This window comes from Grampus griseus, assembly GCF_964374135.1.
Source record: "Grampus griseus genome assembly, chromosome: 1".
Taxonomy (NCBI): Eukaryota; Metazoa; Chordata; class Mammalia; order Artiodactyla; family Delphinidae; genus Grampus; species Grampus griseus.
In genome coordinates, this window is record NC_139017.1 from 144,874,104 (window position 1) to 144,898,721 (window position 24,618).

The 24,618-nt window shown below is 41.1% G+C and overlaps 1 protein-coding gene across 2 annotated transcripts in view; it reads left to right on the top strand.

Annotated features, from left to right (window-relative positions):
- Positions 1 to 396: 396 nt before the first annotated feature.
- Positions 397 to 24,618, top strand: part of EFCAB14 (EF-hand calcium binding domain 14) — a 37,492-nt gene continuing 13,270 nt past the window's right edge. For both annotated transcript variants that reach the window (XM_082654062.1, XM_082654063.1), the window contains exons 1-5: positions 397 to 1,552; positions 3,117 to 3,265; positions 9,210 to 9,355; positions 19,430 to 19,528; positions 22,784 to 22,894. In XM_082654062.1, coding sequence (XP_082510188.1) covers positions 1,371 to 1,552; positions 3,117 to 3,265; positions 9,210 to 9,355; positions 19,430 to 19,528; positions 22,784 to 22,894 — 687 coding nt within the window. In that variant the 5' untranslated portion in view covers positions 397 to 1,370. The remainder of the gene's footprint in view (positions 1,553 to 3,116; positions 3,266 to 9,209; positions 9,356 to 19,429; positions 19,529 to 22,783; positions 22,895 to 24,618) is intronic.

Here is a 24,618-nt window from a genome sequence, read left to right on the forward strand (position 1 = left end):
GTCATTAATCTGTAACAGGCCTAAACCTTTAATAAACAGCATGAGAGTCAGAGGGTTGGAGCCTCTAGGCTGGGTTAGTCACAACTGGGGGGGCCCGGGCGGCTGATGAACTTCCCAAGCAGATCGAGCAGCTGGATGCTTTGCCTGGCCCAACCCTGCTCCTCAAGAAACGAAACTCGCCCTTGTCAGGTGAGCTACAGGTCCCAGACCCTCCTGGGGGCGGGGCCTCCTCGACTGGCGGGTGGGACCTGCCCTCACTTGAGCCTGCATCCTTTAACACCCCGCCTCCCCATCGCCCCCTCGCATGACGTTACCAGACGGGCGGCCAATGGGAGCGCGCCTTACTGGCAGGCGGTGTCGGCGGTCGCTGCCAAAGGGAAGTGAGTTGGGGCTGGAGCGATGGCCCGGGTCTGGAGCCCGCGGCCGCCGCCGCCGCCGCCGCCGCCGCCACCAGCAGCGAGTCGGGAGCAGGGGCGGCTGCAGCCGGAGCGGGGGCCGGAGTCGCGGCTGCAGTGGAGGCGGCACGTGTGAGTTGCCGAGGGTCGCCCGTGCCGGAACAGCTCGAACTCTGGGTGGGAGCGCTTCAGGTGGGCTGAGCCGCCGTCGCCCCTCCTCACCGCGCCCCCAGGCCCAGACAGCAGGGCTGGGGTCTCCCGAGGCGCGGGACTGGCTCCTCTCAGGCCAAGCCCTCCAGGCCGGGCTCTGGGTCTTCCTCGGCCTCTGGCTTCCTTCAAACTCAGGCCGGAGGCCGGAGGACGGTGATCATCTCAGACTCAGGCATTTTCTCTGTCGGAGTTGTAGCGGCTGGGAGCCCCCTCCTGCTGCCAGCTAGGGAGGGAACAGCGCCTTCCCAGCGTCTCGCTCTGCATCTCCCTCTCTCCTCCCATTGAAGAACAAGTTTCTTTTTTTCTCTGCATTGGAAATTCTACCCCGGAAGTCCAAAACACCCATCTGTGTCCTTCCCCAGCTCCTGGAGCACCCTTAGAAATACTATATACTGACCAGGTCTGAGAGTCTCTTGACTTGACTTTTTATTCTCTTTGGGAGACAAAGGTTCCCCCCTCGTCCACGTCCAACACCCCCTTCGGTAACTGACAGTGCATGCCTAGGGCTTTATCCATTTGGATCACCAGCTCCCTGGCCATCTTTATGTGACTTCCCCTACCCATCTGAGTTACGGTTTCCTCTGGGCTCCAATCTCCAGCCCCCAGCGGATCTGGTCAGTCCCACTCCTGGGTGGGACTGACCAGAGGGGCTCTGGCCCAGGATTCCTCACCCTGGAAGGCGGCTCCAAGGCCTCGAGAGAACTGGGCGTCGGGTACGAACCTGGCAGCTCAGGAGTGGGTGCTCCACTTACCCCACACAAGAAGATGAAAAAGCGCAAAGAGCTCAATGCACTGATCGGCTTGGCTGGGGACAGCCGGAGAAAGAAGCCCAAGAAAGGCTCAGGCCACCGCCTGCTTCGCACCGAGCCTCCTGACTCAGACTCTGAGTCCAGCTCAGAGGAGGAAGAGGAATTTGGTGTAGCTGGAAATCGCTCTCGCTTTGTCAAGTGAGTAATGCAGTACTCAGGGGTGGGATGGGGAAAAGGCATCTCCTTGCACTACCAAGGAGGCAAATTAAAGGGAAGGAGAAGGGAGTTCTTAGGAAGAAAAAAGTGTGTAGACCTTGGAAGGCACAGAGGGAGGAAGAATGTTAGGGAGAAGATGAGTTCAGTTTCTGAATGAAGGATAAATTAGAGATCTATCTCTGAGTATACAAAGAAGAGCTCTGAATCTAGGGTGGAAAGGTGGACTTGGGGAATGTGCTAAGAGCCCAGAGAGACCAAGGCGGGAGTAGCAAAGAAGCTAAGAATAGGGAACAAAGAACAGAGAAATTTGGGGGACTAGACCTTTTGTTAAGTATAGGAGAGACAGGGACCTTAGGACTGCAGGTTTTTTTGTTAGGTTGGTTGGATTTTTTTGGTTGTTGTTTTCGGAGGGGGGGTTGTTGAGGGTTTTTTTGTTTCTGTTTCTTTTTGCACTCTTGATGGGTCTGAATCTTGGTGATGGGGGAATATGGTGAGGGACATTCTGTAAAAAGCATGAGTCTTGAGAGAAATGACGAGTGGGAAACAAAAAGAAGAAGCAGGTTTTCTCAAACCACTTTTAGATGGTGCAGTCACTAGACAAATCCCGTAGTGAGCACAAAGACATTGCGAATTGGGGGTTACGGTAGGAAAGGGCTGAAGGGAACCTTGAAGGTGCCCTTGGACTCTCTTAAGGAGCACGTTAAAAGAAGAGTATGCTGCTGAGGTTGTGGAAGCAAGAGCTAGGCAGAAGGTTGGGATGCTAAAAGAAAAGAGATTGAATCCTTTGAGGTTTGTTTAGAATGCCTGTGTCCTTTTATGTTAAAGGAAGAGATTGGTTTCTTTGCCAGGTGAGGTAGTTCAGGGTAATCCTGGGTTTGGGCTGTGAAGATCTGATGAAGTGGAATAGTTAACTGGAATAGTTATCCTGTTGGGTTAGTTTAGACCTTGAGTGCTGGTTGAAGTTTGGTGTGAAATCTGACCCCTTTCTATGTTTCCCTTCTTTCTGAACCAATAAGCTGGAGTGTACCAGGTGTCCACTTAAACCTACTGTCTACTTTTTTTCATTCCATTTGGAGTAAAACTCACTCAAAAGTTTATAAAGTTTCAGTAAACTGAAACGAGGTTCTCTGGAGTATGTATTTAAGAGAGAGAAATAGATAAGTGAATTACAGTACAGTGATGGAATGTCAGAGAAGCTCTGGTCTTTACACTTCGCTAACCTGAGCCAGTTTCCAAAGAAACTGATGATGAATTGAAGATGGCAGTGAGCGGCAGTGCCCACAGGTGCTTCCTGTAGCTCACAGGAACTCCCTCTGTTTCATGTGAAGTTTGAAACCTTTGTCCCCTATAGATGAACTCTTTATAGGTCATATTATTTAGACATATTCAACCTGCTGTTCAGATTTAAGTGTGTTACCCCCGTGTTCCCTGGTGAATTAACTGGTATTCATTAGAGATGATAATTGCATGGCGAAACGTGCTATTTTGAGTAAGGCTGTATTCCAATCTCTTCTGTACTCCTGGTTGAATTTGTTCTTACGATCAGGGGAGACTATTTGCGATGCTGCAGGATCTGTTACCCCCTCTGTGCTTTCGTCATCCTTGCCGCCTGCGTCGTGGCCTGTGTTGGCTTGGTGTGGATGCAAGTTGCTCTGAAGGAGGATCTGGATGCCCTCAAGGAAAAATTTAGAACAAGTAAGTGGTCACCCTTTTCAGAGTATAATTTTGGACTTTTTCCAGGTTCTAGGACAAAGTGAACCACACTGAATTAAGATTTTTGCTCACTCTGATGAAGCAATTATATGTTCCTGTCAGCATTTTTTTTTTTTTTTTTTTTTTTTTTGCGGTACGCGGGCCTCTCACTGTCGCGGCCTCTCTTGTTGCGGAGCACAAGCTCCAGACGCACAGGCTCAGCGGCCATGGCTCATGGGCCCAGCCGCTCTGCGGCATGTGGGATCTTCCCGGACCAGGGGCACGAACCGGTGTCCTGTGCATCAGCAGGCAGACTCTCAACCACTGCGCCGCCAGGGAAGCCCCTGTCAGCATTTTTAAACTCTTTCTTAGCTGTCAGCTTGAAGGCAGTAACAGTTACTCATTTCTAAATCCACAAACAAAAAACAGTGCTTATGCACCACTAGGACAAATAGCATCTGAAATAATGGTATTGCAGTCAACACAGTGCAGAAGGCAAGGGCTAAGATCCAGAAGTCTAGAATCTTGGTTAATCTCCACCTGTTGCCACTTCATATTCCCCAACTATAAAGTGGCAATAGCAACACTAGGCTGTTTCCTTCCTCCTCACAGGGACATTTGAGAAAGCATGTGGGAGTGTCTGTCAGACAGTTTCCTCCTTAATAAAAACCTATAGAAACATAGGACTGAGCAGTAATAATGGTAGCCAGCATGTGTGGAGTGCTTACTGTATGCCAACTCAGAAATAAATATTTGTCTCTTGAGTGTTTTAAAGTTTAAGAAACTTGAAGTTGAAGAGTTTTATGTATGCAAAATTGTCAAGTTGTATTTTGCACATCCAAAGTACTTTTTCTGAAAGGTGTGTTTGCATGGTAGCTTCAACCTGTTTTAACCTAAAGATCTTCCTTTAGCAACACTGAGATGTTTAGTTCTAGGTTTCAAGGGTTAATTTTCTAAAACTAGTAAAAATTTTTTAAAAACAACAATAAAAACAATGTACAAAAAAAAAGAAAGTAAAGTTATGCCCAAAAGATGCTTTACTCAGTCTTTGTTTTAACTAACAATTAGTGCATAGCTACAATTACAATCTGAATTTTATTATAAATAATAAAATTAATTTTTAAAAAAAGTTTCTAAGCTAAGGAAGCAGTTTCAGGTTAATCAAAAATACCCTAACTTTAGCAGCTTTAACACACCAGGAAACTGACCACCAGGCTTTCTCAAAGCCATAAAGAGATCTGGCCCCAGAACTAGAATTAGAGTTGTTTCCTCACTTCCTCTCTTAAGCCATAGGAGATCACAACATCCTAGCTTTCCTTCACCCCAGCTTCTCTTTGCTGCCTGCAGTTAGTTAAGTTCCAAACCTGACCTAGGGACAGCTAATCCTTAGTGAGTATGTTAATGACGTTCCTAGTGATGTTGCTTGAAAAAAATATATTGAAATACTAACTTTGGTTTTCTTCTGAGCTTCTGATTCAGGGAATGGGATTGGGTAGGCCACAGTTCTCTACCAGGATCATCCTGACCTATATGTTTTATCAATTGGTGGGATCAGAGTACAGTGTAAGAATGAGATTTGTATTTGTATTCTCCTGAATGTTGTCCTTAGCAGTATTTACACGGTGTTTTTAAGGCCAGTGTTTTCTTGGTAAGTAGTAATCATAACTTGGAAATGAGGTTCTGAGAAGCAGTGTTTTAACTATAAATAACCACTGACGACACCTGTCTGTGCCATCATCTCTCCATAACTAGTTGGGCCTCCTCCGTTTGTACTACAGCTTGTTTTGGTTACATATAGCAATTGTTTATTTATACATTTCAAAACATTGCTCAGTTCTGCCTTCCAGGGATTCATTTCTCTGATTGCTCTGTGCCTGTGTTTTTAGAACACCAGTGTAATTTGTACCTTAGCTGAGCTTTTCATTTTCAGGAAATTTCTTTGTTTAGAAATGCATATTTGGGCTTCCCTGGTGGCGCAGTGGTTGAGAGTCCGCCTGCCGATGCAGGGGACACGGGTTCGTGCCCCAGTCCAGGAGGATCCCACGTGCCGCGGAGCAGCTGGGCCCGTGGGCCATGGCCGCTGGGCCTGCGCGTCCGGAGCCTGTGCTCCGCAACGGGAGAGGCCGCGGCGGTGAGAGGCCCGCGTACCGAGAAAAAAAAAAAAAAAAAAAAAAAGCATATTTGAAATGTATACATGTAATAGACCTGACAATCGATCAGGCAACAGATATTTATTGAGCACATGTTAATACAAATATTTATTGAGCACATGTTAATACCTGGAAATACTCTATTCAGGAAATGCCAGGAGTTGTACCCTGGACTGTGAGACCTACTTTGTATCACTGAGCAGCCTTCCCCTGGGACCCTGACTGCATTTGTCAGCCAGTTGAATGAAGCAGATTTGGAATTGTCAGTCCAGCTGCTCTGTGGGCTTTGGTTTGCTGCAATAGATACACCAGCACCTATACAGTCTAAAGCAGGACTTCCTGAAGGAGGATGGGGTAGGGCCTGGGGCATAAATCAATCCGCAGGCTGAACCATTGTGGACTACTTGGCAAGAGTTTTTTTTGTGAAAACCATTTTCTTGGCTAAATGAGGTTAATCTTGTTAAACTTAAATAGTCTTCCTTTGAATTATGCTTCTACTTTCAATATATTTCAATAAGTTTATTTTTATTTCTTGTTTTTCAAGAGGACAGTGGAAATAAGACCACCTGCTGACCTGGTTTAAATACCTTTTTGAAAAATTCAGAGCCCCTTGTCCTTTGTCTCATTATCTTCCAAGACACTTGTGAGGAAAGGAGGCAGGATTGCTGAAATATCTGGAACAGAAAGCAAAGCAGATAGGCTTGGTATTTTTCCCTTGAGGCCAAGGAGTAACTTGATCCTTAAGCTTGAAGTGCTGGCTGGCCTGAAACTCTAAGCTTAGTATTCTTCTTCTAGAAGCAGGTACTCCAGAAGACCTCCACAGTTATTATAAAGAAGATTCTATTCCCAAGCAATCTTCCCTATCGCTCAAGGCTAAAGTGAGGGGAAAGAATTTGGAAGAAAAGGACAGTATTGATAAATCAGACATCTTCATTGCTGGTCATACAGGGAGAGTAGCAGTTTGGTCATTCAGTGCAGAACTTAAAAATGGTCTTGTTAGGCTATAAGCATCTGTGACAGCTGAAGTATACTAGAAAGAGTATTGGTCTTAGAAGCACAAGGTTTGACTGTCGAATCCTGACTTGCTCATCACTAGCTATGAAACATAGGCAAGTCACTTATTCTTTCTGAGCCTCATTTTCCCATCCATAATATGTAAAGATGTACTTGTTTTACGAAAGCACTTTGGGCATTCCTCTGTCATAACATCTGTCACACTGTATAGTAATTCTGGGGCGACGCCTTGCTCCCCACTACACTGAGAGCTTCAGGGTCTTTTGTATGCACTAGTGCCAAGTACAGGGCCGGGCACATAGTAGCGGCTTGATCACAAGATGAGTAATTACATAAAAGTTTATTGCAAATTATAAAGATGTATAATTATAAAGTATTGTTGTTGGCATTATATGTTGTATCTAAAGGGTGTAGGCAAAAATCTCCATTTCCTGATCAGGAAAAGAGCTAAGTAAGTTCTTTTGAGTATGACTATACTAAATTTTAAATAAGTTGCTTTCCATGTTGAAAGAACATGAATTAGTAATCATAAGTTGTTTGTTTACTATACTTCATTCCCTTATGTAATCAGAGTGCCTTTACTTGTCTTATCTCTCCTAAAAAGCCCCAAATCAGATCATGAATATAATCCCCTCTTAGCTCATACAATCCTCAGGATCCAGAGTGTTTTCAGGGCTTGTCAGACTCACATGTTTATTAGTTAATAATTTTAATCCAAGTTATTTATGTGTTTGTCCTACTTCCTCCTCTACTTAATTCATACAGACTGCAGGAAAAAAAGAGACTCTCCCCCAGCCTTAGGATGTTTTACCACCAGAGAATGGCAGACGTGTGTGGGATAAGTTTTTCTTTATAACCTAACTGGATATGTATACGAAATTCAGTTGGGTGCTATAAGTGCTACATTAATTTCGACTGGTAAAATATTCCTACCATATGAGATGAATGTATTCCTGCAAACTGTGTGTAAATCAAATGTTACATTAAAAGCACTTAGCCAAGTCTACTACTTTTAAAGAAATCCTTCACATATTTTTGAAAAGTGAATAAAAATATCTAATTTCTTTTAATAGTTCTGAATTTTCAGGTAGTGGGTTTGCTTACAGTGAGGATACCACCGCCACCCCCTGATTTTTGGGGGGATTTTTTTGTTGTCGAATTTATTTATTTGTTGAGTTTTCTTTGTTTAACTTAATAGGATAACATTAACTCCATTTCATACCATACAGTCATTTCACTGGATAGGCATTTGCATGCTTCTGTGTACGTGGGACTGTGCTGGGCCCTGGGAATACAGGACCCAATAAGACCTGTCCTCAGGCAGCTCTCTGTCAGTCTGATGGAGGGGACAGACAAGTAAATAAGTGTGTTCAGTGCTCAGTAGAGTTTGGAGTGGTAAAGAGGTAACGGTGGTCCAAGGTGGGGGCCAGCTCTTTGTGCTGAATCTTGAAAGGAATTAACTAGGCTAAGGTGGCAGAAATGAAGAAGGGGCAAGCCAAGGGCATCTAGGCAGAGAGAATAGTGTGTGCAGTCACTGAGGCTTAAAGAGGTTGGTGTGTCAGGAAAATCAGCTTGGCTAGAAAGTAGATTGAAGTGGTAGCTAAAGTGATGAGAAATATGGTTGGGAGGTAAGCAAAGGCCAGATTTATTTAGTCTCTAATACTTACTGAGTGCCTGAAGTGTGCCAGGTATATTCTAAATGCCAACTATACAGAAATGAACAAAAAAAGTCTGGGAACTTACACTTTAGTAAATTATTTTTTATCTGTCCATTATGCCACTTTTTGGTTTTAAAGAAAGCATATGACAACTAATCAGGCAGTCTGTGGCTTTAAAAGAAAGACATAGGTTTTATCCTAGAGGACCAACCACTATCAATCAGTATTTTATTTTCCATGAAAAGGAAAGGATACTCTAAAGAAAGAAGAGAAAGCACTCTTTCAGGCCTCTACCTGCAGGCTGGCAAATCTCTAAACCATCCATGAGATGTTGTTTCCCAAAAGAAAGGCCAGATAATACCCTATACTTCACCTAACATTTTCCTTTATCTTCTGTTTCACTTTGAGCTTTGGGGTTGATTTAAGAAAACACTATTTGCTGTTTATGAAAAAGATTTAAATATCTTCGCTCTCATAACAGTACTTGAAAGGTGGCAAGAATCTATCTTGCGTTTGACCAATTTGAGATAGAAAAAAAATAGATTTAAACATTTAGAGATATAACTTAGGATGTCACCTTGAGCATTAATGGAGTAAGGTTTATAAATCTTCATTGACCAGTCAGAAAGCTTCTTAATTGAGCAGGTCAGTACTTAACATTTATTTATCACGTATTGTATGCCTGGCCAGCTGTGTGTAGTGCTTTACAGCCATTCTTTCACTTAAAATATACTTCACAGGATGGTTAGAATTATCACTGTATTACAGGTGAAGAAACTAAGCTCAAAAAATTTGAGTAGTTTGCTCAAAATCCCAGTAAGTTACAGAGTTGAAATTCAAATCGAACTCTCTGCTGATGTTGTTGGTTATCATTTTTAGCCACCTGACTTTAAGAAGTTGTATTGCCAGTAGTGAAATAGCCCCAGTTAAATGGAGCTTTAGTGTTAGAGATATACATTTATGTAAATAAAAGAATAGTGGAGTTGATAGATACGAATTGTCATTATCCTCCCAGAATTAACTTTCACTAATCTGTCTTCTTTCCTGCTGTAGGATCATTTTTTCATCTTGGAGCCATGAGGGAACTTTATGGCTATTTATTATTGTTCTTATTTTTGCTTTCAGTGGAATCTAATCAGAAAAGCTCATTCCAGGAAATTCCCAAACTTAACGAAGAACTACTTAGCAAACAGAAACAACTTGAGAAGATTGAATCTGGAGAGCTGGGATTGAACAAAGTCTGGATAAACATCACAGAAATGAATAAGCAGGTAGCAAAAGTGTGATTCTATTTCTGTGTAAGCTATGAATATTTCATTTTGTCTGTTCAGTATGTATCTGTAAGTATAGGGAACTCACTTCAGATTGTTTTACTTTTTGAAATGGTGCTTTGCATACTGTGATCCCAACACATTAAAGTCAGGTAAAATAGGTAATAGTTATGCATTTACCCAATATTTAAAATGTTAACCCTTTCTGCAGAGGAACAGAGTTTTACCAAGTAGAACAGTTTAGAGGAAGTTAGAAATTCTTGAATCAACTTTTCCTAAGGAACAGTGTAGGTATTAAATTTAAGAACAGTGTCGTTGGGCTTCCCTGGTGGCGCAGTGCTTAAGAGTCCACCTGCCGATGCAGGGGACACGGGTTCGTGCCCCGGTCCGGGAGGATCCCACATGCCGCGGAGCGGCTGGGCCCGTGAGCCATGGCTGCTGAGCCTGCATGTCCGGAGCCTGAGCTCCGCAACGGGAGAGGCCACGACAGTGAGAGGCCCGCGTACCGCAAAAAAAAAAAAAAAGAAAAAAAAAAACAGTGTTGTCTAACGCCCAAGAAAATTGTTTTTATTAGATAGTGAGAGCTTATTTTGTTTAATATAGTTTACAAACTTACAGCCTTGGGGTGTAGTGCTATATGCTGTACTAAAAACTTATCAGCAGCTAATGGTAAGTATTATTCTAGAATAGCATTGGAGGAAATGGCAGAGTTGGTTAAATACCTTGACCAGGCAAGAAGGACTAGAGCCTAAACTTTTCCAGCCCCTAAATTGGCCAGATCTCACATTCATTCCGAAAGAGAGACTCTGCCAGAGGAAAAGGGCATATTCAGAAGATGTTGATGCAGCATTGTCAGGATTCAGCAGTCAAACCTTGTGCTTATACGAATAAGGTGCTGCAGTTGCCACTTGGTAACTATAGCCCCTGTTCTCAGTTTCTGTGGCTTAGTTAAGAAAGACGTGTGCGTCGAGAAGAAAACTCAAGTGCCAAGTGAATGGTACACCCACAAAGTGCTTAAAAATAGTTTTGTCATCCCTGTCGGGGCTAAGAGGATATTCTATTCTCAGAGTGGAGTCACAAAGTTCAGAATCAGCCAGGGCAGAGAGCACCATGCTAGAATGAAGTGCTTGCTGTTGTTTTTGAAGCTACCCCCTCCTTTCAGCAGTAGTTTGGGAGTGGGGCGGTTCAGCACTTGCGACCAGAGATCAGTGGCCTGGGGCAGAAGCTTTCAAACTTTTTCCTGGAACCCACAGTAAGAAATATTTTCCATCATTACCCGGTAAACACATGCATACGTGTATGTGACTGAAATAAAAGTTTCTGAAAACAGTCACTTGTCCTTAATATTATGCTGCCTTATGATATTTTATTATTTTTTATTCAGTTCTCTTTCATTTTTAAAAAGTATTCGTGAAATAATTGATGGGTTGCAGCACCTAGTATTTACTAGTTATCATTTAGCCTTGGACTCTGAGTTATAAGGGAAAAGCAGGTATTCACTCCGTTTTTACAAGAAAAATAGGATAAACTGTGGTCTTGCTTGTATTCACAGAGCACATGAGCAGTTTGTCCAGAGAGTACCTCAGGTGAAAGTAAACCATCATGAAGCACTGAGAGACAGTTAGCATCTCTCTCTGGGGCAAACTGTGGGCTCTTTATAGTAGCCAGTCGTGGAGTTTACCGTTCTGAGGCATCTAATTACACCAGAAGGTTGTATATTGTGTTCTGAGCTTTGTGCACAGACTGATGATGATGGTAACTGCCACTCATTAAATGCCTTCTTTATGCAGGCCCCTATTAGATGTACTACATATGAGATCTCCTTTCTCCTTTTTCGCTTCTATAACTCTGTGAAGTAGGAGGTGCTATCTCCATTTTATAGATTAAAAAACTAAGGCTCAATGAGGTTAAGTAGTTTGACCAAGGTCAACAGCTGTGTAGCAGTTCTAACAAAATATTCAAGTTGTAGGAACCTGTTTTCTTTCCAGTTTTCTACTCTGCCTTCCATCTTTATAACCTCTAAAGGACACAGTAGGTGCTTAGTAGATAAAGCTGAAAGGATGTGAAGTCGAGTCCCTGTCAGGGCTCATAATCATTCATCATTGATGATTGTCTGTTTTAGTAACTTTTTTACTTACTATTTAAAGAGCACTTAATTTTAACCCCAAAGCAGCATTTCAGGCTTTATAGTGTAAAATGGTCTAATAAAATGGTCTACAGTAGCTATTTTTAATTTCACTAATGAAAAGTCATGTAATATGCATGAAAGTCATGACTCATCTTTTGGCTGGAATGTGGGGGATTTTTCCTTAATGGTTTGTACCTAATTCAACTTTTTAGACTCTTTGAATTGCAATGTGTGACTTTAGAGATAAGTTCTATAACACTTGAATCCATTCTGACATGCTATGCTAGAATGTGTCTGTCAGAGACCAAAGCAGTCCCAGATATCAATAATGGGAGAGTGCCCCTTGTCTCTCTATTCTAGTTAAACATGTAGCTTTGCTGTAGTTTTCCACAGATTTGGGCATTATTCCACCCAAGAGAGGAATGCTGAAAAATGGAATCCAGCTTTGCAGTTTCTGGGACTGTAGCTGGGTCCTACTGACAGTGTGTGGTCCAGGTCTTATAAGTGAGTAAGAAGTCCTAAGTGTTGCCTGGTAATTGGAGCACTAGTGGTCAGCTCTCCAGAGCATACTCTTTCTGTGAGGCAGCTGATACCCTAGGCCTAGAGCGTTTGGGGCATGGGGAGAAGTGGAACAGCACCTCACCTTACATTGCCTCGGCTTTCAGGCTGCTCCTCTGGTTTTGGGTGAAATGATAGCTGTCAACCAGCCACACTGGCCATTCGTGAAGCCATTACCATTCTTGAGGTACCTGTGACTAGCATCTGGCTCTGCCGCAGCCTCAGGATAGAGCCGTACCTGGGAGAGTAGTTTCTACCCAGATTGTTCCACCTAGAACACAGCTTGTTGTCCCTGTAAGCTCTGGCCAGTTGTCAGTGGAAGGAGTTGTTCCCTCAGGTGAAAAAAAGGGAACCACACAATTGATAGGTCATTTGGAATAATCATATCCTTTCCCATCAAGTTGGTGTAGAGCCAGTTGTGTACATGATTTGGGGCTGAGTAAAACACACATGGGGGAGACCCCTTCCAAGTACTTTATGATTGAGCATGTTAAGATAGTCTTCGAAGGCCCAGTGGAGGGCATGGGGAAAGGGCCAGCCAAGGAAATCTGTCACACCCCTTCTAAAGCTTTGTGATGTGTTTTCCTATGTGTATATTTCTTTCCCACCTTTTGTCTTTAAAATTTCATAAGTAATATGTGAATGTATTCTTATATAAGATTTAATAGTAAAATACACATAGAACTCTTACGAAAACTCCCCTTCAACCCCATCTCTGTATGTGCCCCCATCACACACAGATACACACACATAACACACATTCCCTGTCCCCATAGTTCTTCGCTGTCAATAGTCTGGGCTACATTCTTACAGTCCCCTTTATATGCATTTACAGAATTGTAATAGCTTTTAATGTGAATTAGCTTTTAGGTTAGCGTGTGCACATGCACAGGCGTGTGTGTAACTAAATGGAGTCATTAGGTATATATTCTACGGCGTTCTCTGTTTACTCAATATATCTACACCCTTAGTGTTAGACATTTAGATGTTTCTAGAGTTTTGCTGTTACAAATAAGAAAGCAGTGAATAGTCTTGAGCGTACATCTCTATGCTGGTGAGCATAAAGTAATCTTTTTTTAATTTGTTTTCTTTCAGTTTTATTGAGATATAATTGATACACAGCACTGTATAAGTTTAAGGTGTATAGCATAATGATTTGACTTACATACATCATAAAATGATTATCACAGTACATTTACTGAACATCCATCATCTCATATAGATACAGAATTAAAGAAGTAGAAAAAATATATATATTTGTCCTTGTGATGAGAACTCTTAGGATTTACTCTCTTAACTTTCATATATAACGTACAGCAGTGTTAATTAAGTTTATAATGTTGTACATCACATTCCTAGTACTTATTTATCTTATAACAAGAAGTTTGTACCTTTTGACCACCTTCCTCCCACTCCCCCTCCCCTCACAATTCCCCCCCACCCCACCTCTGGTAACCAACGACAAATTTGGTCTCTTTTTATGAGTCTGTTTGTTTTTGAACTATAATTGACCTATAATACTGTTAGTTTCTGTTATACAACATAGTGATTTGATATTTATACACATTTCAAAATGATCACCACAATAAGTCTAGTTACTTATGCCACCATATAAAGATAATACATAGTTATTAACTGCATTCCCAACACTGTGCATTTCATGCCTGTGACTCATTTATTTTTCACCTGGAAGTTTGTACCTCATAATCTCCCTCACTTAGTTCTTTCCTTCCCCCACGCCTCCTCCCCTCTGGCAAACACCTGTTTGTTCTCTGTATCTGTAACTGTTTCCGATTTGTTATGTTTGTTCATTTGTTTCTTAGATTCCACATATACGTGATATCATACAGTATTTGTCTTTCTCTGTCTGACTTATTTCACATAGCATAACATCTTTTGGGTCCATCCATGTTGTCACAGATGGCAAGATTTTATTCTTTTTTATGGCTGAGTAATATTCCATTGTGTGTGTGTGTGTGTGTGTGTGTGTGTGTGTATCATACACACCACAACTTCTTTATCCATTTATCTATTGATGGGCACTCAGGTTGCTTCCATATCTTTTCTATAGTAAATAATGCTACAATGAACATAAAGGTGTATATATCTTTTCTAATTAGTGTTTTCATTTTCTTTGGATAAATACCCAGGAATGGAACTGCTGAATCATATGGTAGTTCTGTTCTTTATTTTTTTGAGAAATCTCCCTACTGTTTTCCATAGCGGCTGCACCAATTTACATTCCCAGTGCAAGAGGGTTCCCTTTTCTCCACATCCTTGCCAATACTTGTTATTTGTTGTCTTTTTGATAGTAGCCATTCTGACAGGTATGCGGCAATATCTCATTGTGGTTTTCATTTGCATTTCCCTGATGATTAGTGATGTTGAACATCTTTTTATGTGCCTGTCTTCTTTGGAAAAAAGTCTGTTCGGATCCTCTGCCCATTTTTTAATTGGGTTGTTTGTTTTTTAGATGTTGTTGTATGAGCTCTTTGTATATTTTTGAGTATTTACCCCTCGTCAGATATATCATTTGCAAATATCTTCTCCCATTCAGTGGGATCCCTTTTTGTTTGGTTGACAGTTTCCTTCACTGTGTAAAACACTTTAGTTTGATGAAATCCCATTTGTTTATTTTTGCTTTTGTTTCTCTTGCCTAAGGAGACATATTCAAAAAAGTATTAATAAGGCCAGTGTCAAAGAGCTTACTACCAGTGTTTTCTTGTAGAAGTCTTATGGTTTCAGGTCTTTACATTTGAGTCTTTAATCCATTTTGAATTTATTTTTGTTCATGGTATGAGAGAGTAGTCCAGTTCAATTCTTTTTCACGTAGCTGTCCAGTTTTCCCAGCTCCATTTATCAAAGAGGCTGTCTTTTCCCCATTGTATGGTCTTGCCTTATTTGTTGTAGATTAATTGCCCAGATAAGTGTGGGTTCATTTCTGGGCTCTCTATTCTGTTCCATTGATCTATGTGTCTGTTTTTGTGCCAGTCCCATACTGTTTTGATTACTGTAGCTTTATACTATAGTTTGAAATCAGGGAGCATGATACCTGTAGTTTTGTTCTTTCTCAAGATTGTTTTAGCCATTTAGAGTCTTCTGTGTTTCCATACAAATTTTAGAATTATTTGTTCTAGTTCTGTGAAAAATGCCATTGGTATTTTGATATGGATTGCATTGAATCTGTAGATTACCTTGGGCAGTATGGTCTCATTTTAAGAATAATTTTTCCAATCCATGAACACGATCTATCTTTCCATCTGTTTGTGTCGTCTTCAGTTTCTTTCATCAGGGTCTTACAGTTTTCCAAGTACAGGTCTTTTACCTCCTTAGTTAGATTTATTCCTAAGTATTTTATTCTTTTTGATTTAACAAGTAACCTTTAGGATAGATTTCTAGAAATGAAATTGCTGAATTAAAGGGTGTAAATGTTTCAAATTGTGACAGATAATCCTAGATAACCATCTAACAAGTCTTCTCCAATTTACATTTCCATTAACAGTGCATGAGAATACCTATTTCCGTATGTGCTTTTCAGACCTCAGTGTTATTCATATCTTTTTAAGGGCACGTGTTAAAACCTCCTTGATGTAACTGCTGCTCTTAAGAGGTTTATAGTTTGCTGAGAGTATCTCTCTGGAGCTGAAGTTTCTCACCCATTTTATTTTTAAATGGATAGAGTTGGAATGTTGAAGATTAGTCTGAGTATTTTGGAGCACTTATGGAGAATTGCATGTTTAAGTGCTTATTAAATTTCATTATTAAAGAGCTAACACTTACTTGGTATTTTGTTTGTATCAGGTACCGTGCTGAGAGCTCTAGATATGTATCTCATTTAAGCCTCATAGCCTGTATTAGTCATCTGTTGCTGTGTTACGTTTGTCCCAAAGCTTAATGACTTAAAACAACAAACATGTATTATCTCACAGGTTTTCTGGGTCAGAAATTTGGAAGCAGCTTAGTTGAGTTGTTCTGGCTAGGATCTCTCTAAGGTTGCAGCTAAGATATACGGCCAGGGCTGCATATCTGAAGGCTTGACTGGGACTGAAGCATCCTCACTCATATGGCTGTTGGCAGGAGGTCTCAGTTTGTCCCACCATGGCTTCTCCATGGGGCTGCTTGAGTGTTATCACAACATGGCAGCCGGCTTATCCAGAGTGAGTGATCCAAAAGAGAGCAAAAAGGAAGACAGTGCTTTTTTATGACCTAGTTTTCAAAGTTGCCCATTGTCACTTGCACTTTATTCTGTGGGCCAAAAGTGAGACACTCAGTGCAGGCCATGCTCAAAGGAAAGGGAATTTGTGTCCACCTCTTGAAGGGAGGACTATCAAAGATTTTGTGGACATATTTTAAAACCATCACATGTCCCTATGAGATGGTTGTTGTTATACCATGCTACCAGTGAGGAAAATGAGTTCACACTTATGTAGCCTTATCTCCTGCTTCCTAGACTCTACCCTCTACTCTGCTTGGTCTACCCTTCTCAGCATCCATCCCAGACACAGAGTGTTCATTCTTAGCCATTCATTCATTTGGTAGATGCTTATTGAATGCCTGTCTTTGTGTCAGGCGTATTATGGAAAATAAAACAGACATGGTCCTTGATGATATGGAGCTTACAGTCTAGTAGTGGAGGAGAGAAACCTTAATTTAAAATCACACACATAAATAAATCATTGTCACTCTGAGAAATGCTATGAAGGAAAAGTATTCCTGGGCCTATTCTTGCTATTGCTCCCTACCTCTTCCCTGATGCCACACTCACCCTTCTAACCTAGAAAGGATAGCTGATTTATTTCTATATATAAAACTCTTACTTCTCTCTCAGAGTCTGATTTGAGTCCTGCTTCAGTGAAGCCTGTCCCTTTCAACCTGCACTAATATTTTCTTAGACTGTATTCAGTATCACATTTAGTACTTGTTTCTTTAATGTTACCTATCTACTTCTACCTCTCCCTCTCCCTCCCTCCCTCTCCCTTCTCCTCTCTCTTCCCCTCCCCCTCTCCCTCCCTCCCTCTGCCTCTCCCTCCTCCTCTCTCTTCCCCTCCCCCTCTCCCTCTCCTTTTCTCACTCATATTTTGCTCCTGGCCCCCAGGCCTTCTTTCTATTCTTCAAATATGCCAAGCTCTTCCCCACACTGGGACCTTTGCCCTAGCAATTCCCTCTGCCCTGAAATGTACTTCTTTTTATCTCTCTCTCTGGTTAATTCCTATTATTTAGATCTCAGTTTAAATTTCATCTTCTAATAGAGGCCCTCTCTGGCAGTCCAATCTAAAGTAGCTACCCAGTCACTCATCGTCACCTTATTTTTTTTTCACATCTTTATTGGCGTATAAATGCTTTACAATGTTGTGTTAGTTTCTACTGTACAATAAAGTGAATCAGCTGTATGTATACTTATATCCCCATATCCCCTCCTTCTTGAGCCTCCCTCCCACCCCTGCATCCCATCCCTCTGGGTCGTCACAAAGCAGCGAGCTGATCTCCCTGTGCTGTGCAGCAGCTTCCCACTAACCATCCATTTTACATTTGGTAGGGTATGTATGTCAATGCTACTCTCTCACTTCATACCAGTTTCCCCTTCCTCCCCATGCCCTCAAGTCCGTTTTCTACCTCTGCGTCTTTATTCCTGCCCTGCCACTAGGTTCATCAGTACCGCTTTTTAAAATTCCTTATATATGCGTTAGCATACAGTATTTGTTTTTCTCTTTCTGACTTACTTCACTCTGTATGACAGTCTCTAGGTCCATCCACCTCACTACAAATAACTCAGTTTCGTTCCTTTTTATGGCTGGGTAATATTCCATTGTATATATGTGCCACATCTTCTTTATCCATTCATCTGTTGATGGACATTTAGGTTGCTTCCATGTCCTGGCTGTTGTAAACAGAAGTCACCTTATTTTCATTTTCCTCTAATGTATCCCGCTATCTAATTTTTCTTATATCAAATTGTCTGTCTCTTTGTACTAAAATGTAAACTCCAAAGATCACTGACATCTGTGTTGTTCACCACTGGAATAAAATAGGGCTTAATAGATATTTGTTGCAGGAATGAATGAATGAGTGGGTGAATGAAAGGAAAATGGTCTGACGCCCCTGAACACATCCCTCCTAAAAGGAAAGAGGGAGAAGAGTTCCAAGGCTCCTCACTGCACTCCGTTGTTCAGAACACGCTGGGGCTCACTCCAGGAGCTCTCCTTAAATACTGTACACAGTACTTATTACTATCTAATACTTTGCTTCTTTGTTCTTCTGTCACCTGCTACCAGGATGTAAGCTCCATGAAAGCAAAACCTCACAGTCTTATTTGCCACTTTCTCCACAGTTCTGGGCACAGAGAAGGTGCCAGACATTTGTTGAAGAAAAGAATAAGGGGTCAGGTTTACTTTGTCTTGTATCCATCTGATGCCTACCACAGGGTTAGGCATGTCACAAGTGCCCAGAAACTTTCATGGTTACTCTGTGAGGCCATTCTGAATATAATTGCTATTGGTAGATCTGTGTCCTCATCCTAGAACTTGGGACAGGAAAGCAGTGTGGAACCAAGTTTTGAGCCACATTGCAAGGTTTTTAGAATATGATCTCTGCAACCTGAAACAGTATTACACAGGTTCCAGTATTACACAGGTTCCTCATTCTAGAGAGAAGTCCAGCTATTTAGAATTTTACCCATAAATAGCAGAAGGGAAGATACTTTTTATTTTGATTCAATTCCTATTTTAATACATTCAGTCAGCCAGCAGGTCAGTGGGTATTTATTGAGCCCCTTCAGGGTACAAAGTAGGGCTTTGGTTGAGCTATTGAGTTTGAAATGTTAATCACATTGTTAAACCAAAACTAAATCCCCAGGCAGTTGAAAGTGCCATTCAAGTTGTCAGGGTTCAGTTGCTGTCAACTGTATATTGTGATGTTGGGCTTTTACTTTGTATGTTCCCACTTGGGCAGAAACAAACGTTCAGCAAATAACTGAGGTGGTATTTTTTACCAAAATAAAATCTTTCAGAGGTCCTTGATCATTAGCTTTCTTCCTGTCCAGTTGTTGAGGATTGTGTTGTAATTACTACATCTTTTGGGTAATTTAAGATTTTTGCATCTTGTAGCTGCCAGGAGTGGGGTAAAGAATAATGCCTGCCTTTCCCTCCTTGGCGCTGGTATTTAAACTGGGCAGGGAGAGAAGGGGTGTTACCGCTTCCTCCCACATCTCAAGTCTATCCAAGGTATTCTGCAGAGTTCTTCTACTCCTGTGACCTGACGGGCAGAACGTCTGGATCACAGAATCACATGATGCCCAAAGGTGCTGGACATCACCATCAGCTGTAGAGTGTGTGAAGGGAGCATTGTTCTACAAGTTCTGTTTTCATTGTTTATTACTCATTTCCTTTCAGATTTCTCTGCTGACTTCTGCAGTAAACCACCTCAAAGCCAATGTCAAGTCAGCTGCAGACTTAATTAGCCTGCCTGCCACTGTAGAGGGACTTCAGAAGGTAAGTGCTGTGTATGGGCACTGAAATTAACCTACTGTAATTCTGTCTTCTTACAAATTCTCTTTGAAAGGCTGGCGTTTGAAATCAGCTACTCCAAGGACAGTAATAGAGTTCAAGACATCTCTGCTTTGGTCTGGTTGGTTGGGCCTTTAATTTGCAGCAGGTGGTTTTAGCTATGGTTTATATAGATTCACACCTTTTTATTTGGCTTTCCAAGTCCCAGGATTGCTTTGCTGGGACTCTTGTGTTAACATGTGTGGGTTTGCTTTTCATTACTTGCCTGTTTCAGTTCATCATCCACAATGTCTTTATGAAAGCAGAGCAATTGTACGTGAGAGTTGCTCTAAGTTGCTATTATTTTCCATGATTGAGAAAGAGAGGGGATTTTTTTTGTTTGTTTTCATTGGTTTTGTTTTTTAAAGATAATTTGGGGAAGTGCAAAATAAAAAGTCAGGATGTGATAAATACTGGCAAGGATGTGGATAGAGGGAAACTTCCAAACACTCCTGCTGGGAGTATAAATTGGTAAGAAGCATTTTGGAAAACAATATATATTATTTTATAAAGGTAGAGAGACACACCCTCTAAGCAAATCACTCTTAGGTATATGCCCTAGACTCTAGGGCCTAGGCAAACATTACTTTAGAATTTCTATTTACTTGATCCCTAGGATTCAGCCTAGAGCAGGAGGCAGTAACCAACCAGTTGAAGAATATGTTGGGATCTTTAGAGCTGGGTGGGGAGAGTGGGTAGGGAATGGAAGGAAAAGAGTGCTTAATGGGCACACAAGCAACATGAGGGTTAGGCATCTTGTAGCTGCCAGGAGTGGAAGCAGGATGTATGTATATATACGTAAAAACTTACCAAGTTATACATTTTAAATACGTGCAGTTTATTTTTTCTCAGTTATATCTTAATATATATTCCTGTAGCAGTAAGTGGAAGAAGGATTCTGGAGCAGGGAACCCCAAACAACGGGTATCAAATCTAGAATCTTTGGCTTTTAAAAGTCAGTGTGTGCTGAGTTTGATTTGATTATATACCAGGCTCTATAAACAGACAAATTGTTTCCTCAAAGGAGTGAGAAATTCCTAAGCCAGAAACAAAACTTGTTATTTTATAGCCACACCACCTGTGTGTGCTCAGTCTCTGTAGTCTGCTGTTTGTCCAATATGGTCATCTGCTTACAACTTAAAAAAAAAAAGTAGGGACAACTTTGATGAGACCAGACGGTTTTTGCCATTATTCCCAAGGGTCAAGTGGGGAAAAAGGTAGGCCTCTGTAGCCTTTAATACAGAAGCAACTCTGGCAGTCTTGCATTCAAAAAGGAAATTGGTTTATTCTTGCATTCGTTAATTCAACAAACATTTGTGGGGCTTCCTCCAGTATGTGCCAGGCACTTTGCAGTTGGTGAGAATACTAGTTTCAGGGTTTTGCTCTAGAGTTCACATGGCTCTGTCAGCTGCTTCCTTAAAAAAAAAATCTTAAACAAGAGCTTACTATCTTCTTGCGTCCTGATGGGCTCATGCATCCAGCCAGTGAAGATTCTCTAACAGTGGATGTCTTTGAATGCTTGTAGCTGCTGTAACAACAGACCTTACATAGACAAAATCCCGGCTTAGAGACTTCTACCCAGTATGTTGTCTCTTTGCAAATCTGTGCATTTATCATGTCAGGCACTACTTTTATTACAGGTGGCTCGGTTTTGAAGTGGTAGGTCATCTCAAAAAACCTAACTCCAGTGTATCTCATGTAATTTTTTTTTTTAATGTTGAAAATGTCATTTCTTTTTCTCTTGGATTCTTGACTATCAGTATAATAAACACACTTGGTTAAAAATACTAATGGGACACTATAAAATTATCAGTATATCTTAATGAAAGACCAAAACCTATCAAATTAGTAACACTCTTATAGATGTTCCTGTAGGACAAGGCTGTTTTAAAAGATCATTTCTGAATTATATTCCTAAGTCCGCAATCCACTTGGGCTCCTTGGACCTAATGAAAGCAAGTAAGCTACTAGCCGTATCTAACTCTACTCAGTAGTTACTGATGGGATTCTAAAGCAGAACACATGCTGCCAAATGGAATTTTCCCTTCATCTCTACAATGCTGGGTTTTCCAAGGCCAAAAATGGTTCCACCCATTTTCACTCAAAAGTCATCATTTGCTCCTGAGAGTGGCAATCTACAATGATAGCTCTGACCATCTGCCTGCAGGGCTTCATAGAGGCAGTTTGTGGGAGAACTTTACCTACAGATCCCAGATTTATAAGCTAGTTTTTTGGGGGGTTTTTTGTTCTGTTTGTTTTGTTTTGTTTTTAAGGAAAGATCTGGCTTTCGTCTATGAAAATTATGTGTGTGTGTATGTGTACTTTCTGGTTAATTGTGTCAGTATAAACTACATGGAGTTCATAGTTCGAAGGTATTTGAAATAATCCTCCATTAGGTCAGTGGTTAAGTAAAATCACAATGCTATACCACTACACTCCCACTAGAACAGCTAACATGGAACAGATTGAGGATACCAGTATTGATGAGGAGATGGAGTACAAAAGTTAAGCCTACGTCTACCATGTGATCAGCCACTCACCTCCTAGGAATTGTGATAACAAGAAAGCTTATGATGAAGAGAAATGAAAGCATATGCCCACATGAGGGCTTGTACGTTAATGTTCATAGCAGCTTTATTTGTAATAGTCAAATGTTGAAAACAACCTAAAATCTAAAACACCATCAGCAGGTCAAGGTGATGTATCTGTAGAATGGAATGCTACTCCACAACATGCTGAGTAGCTACAACACGCATAAATCTCAGAATAATTATGCTGCATGAAAGAAGCCGTACCAAAAAAAAGTACATGCTCACTCACTGTTCTATTCATGTAAAATTCTAGGAAATGCAAACTGAGATATATAAGTGTATGGATAGATAGATAGATAGTGACACATATATATATAGTGATAGAAAGTGGATCAGTGGTTGCCTGGGAACAGGGAGGGAAGAATTACAAGGAGGCATGAGGGAACTTGGGGGTGATGGATGTTTATTATCTTGATTGTGGTAATGGTTTCACAGGTGTGTGTGTGTATATATATATATATATATATATGTATGTATATATATGTAAAAACTTACCAAGTTATACATTTTAAATACGTGCAGTTTATTGTTTCTCAGTTATATCTTAATAAAGTTATTAAAAAATTTTAAAAAGGAAAAAACACTGACCCTACTACATGTTTCTGTTCAGAGTGTTGCTTCCATTGGCAATACTTTAAACAGCGTCCATCTTGCTGTGGAGGCAATACAGAAGACTGTGGACGAACACAAGAAAACCATGGAGTCACTGCAGAGTGATATGGTACGGAAATCTACAAATGCTACAGAAAGTTAGCATACTCCTGCCTACCCTTTTCTGTGTAATCTTGTGATACCAACTTTCCATTTACCTAAACAGGCCCCACAGGCACCTTTTTAAAAGATAAAATAAGCAGTGTTGATTGATTTTACTACAATCTATAAATTGAGGTAGATAGGATTAAAAGCTGAGTCTTTTGCAAACGTGGTAGAGGAGTTACAGCACTAAGACACTGTCCTTAGAGTTGAATGGGTAGGAAGGAAAACGGAAAAGAAGGAAAGGGGAGTGGGGAAGTGTCTTATTTATTGCTACATAACAAATCACCCTGAGACTTAGTGGCTTAAAACAACAGTTTATTATTTCTCACTGTTCTGTGGATCAGGAGTTTGGGCAGGGCTGTTAGACTGGGAATGATTAGAGGCAAAGCAAAGAGGAGCTCCAGAGGATGAAAGGCCATCTTGGGTGTTCCAGTTTCAGCCTGTCTCGCAGTCGAATACAGCCACATGTGTGACCTCATCCTATACCACGGGGAACAGGAAGCCACCCCACCCCCACTGAGCCCAGTCAACCCACAGAATCATGAGAAATAATAAACTTGTTTTAAGCCACAAAGTTTGGGGATGATTCTTTTTTTTTTTTAAGATTTTTTTTTTGATGTGGACTGTTTTAAAAGTCTTTATTGAATTTGTTACAGTATTGCTTCTGTTTTATGCCATGGTTTTTGGACGGCAAGGCATGTGGGATCCTAGCTCCCCAACCAGGGATCAAACCCTCACCCCCTACACTGGAAGGCGAAGTCTTAACCACTGGACTGCCAGGGAAGTCCCTGGGGATGATTTATTTTACAGCAACAGATAACTGAGACAGAAGCAAACCCCTGCAGTGCTCGGGAATTGTTTTCAAACATTGCTTAATGCTGTGCAGATGTAAGCTGTCTGCAGTCATTCAGAGGCCTTAATTAATCTCCTAACGGATACTCAGCTCCATGAAAGATTTATGAAGGGTGAAAAAGGATGGCACAGCCCTCGCTGTCCTGCTGGAGAGATGAGTTATACATGTATGAAATCAGGACAGTTCAAGGCACACAAAAGTTCCCTAGCTTCTCCCCCAATTTCTAGATCTGCCCTACATGCTCTTTTCAAGCTTTGGAGTTTCAAGTTTAAACTGGGCAGTTTGTGCCAAGGAGACCTGGGCTGTATTAGAGCTCTAGAAAGGAGGGTTTTTCATTTTCTTCAGAACAAATACTCCTCACTTTTATTTAGTGGGGCTGACCCAGAGGAAAAAGCCTTGATCTAGGTATCCAGACACCCTGGATTCTAATTCCAACTCTGCCACTGAGTAACTGTGTGATCCATAATAATAAAGACTTCTCTAACTCAACAGTTCTTTTATTATTATTATTATTTTAATAGCTTGAGCATTTTCTCAAAGTAATTATTTTCTAAAATACTTTTTACTAACTCAAAAAGTCATACTTTATAGAACCATGGGGTTTTTTCTTTTTTTTTCTCATCCTCTCCTCCTTTTCTCTTTGTTGTTACCATTTGTCTCCTATAAAAGCAGAGTTGACAAATGTCCAGGATTTCAGATTTCAAGGAAAACAGTTTATTTTTACCAGTTGCATCCTGTTATCATTAAATGTGTATCTTTTAAACTTCCATGGTTTCCAGTGGTAATCCTCCTACTGAATAAGCCATACAAAGTTTTTCCATTAGAGGGAAAAGTGT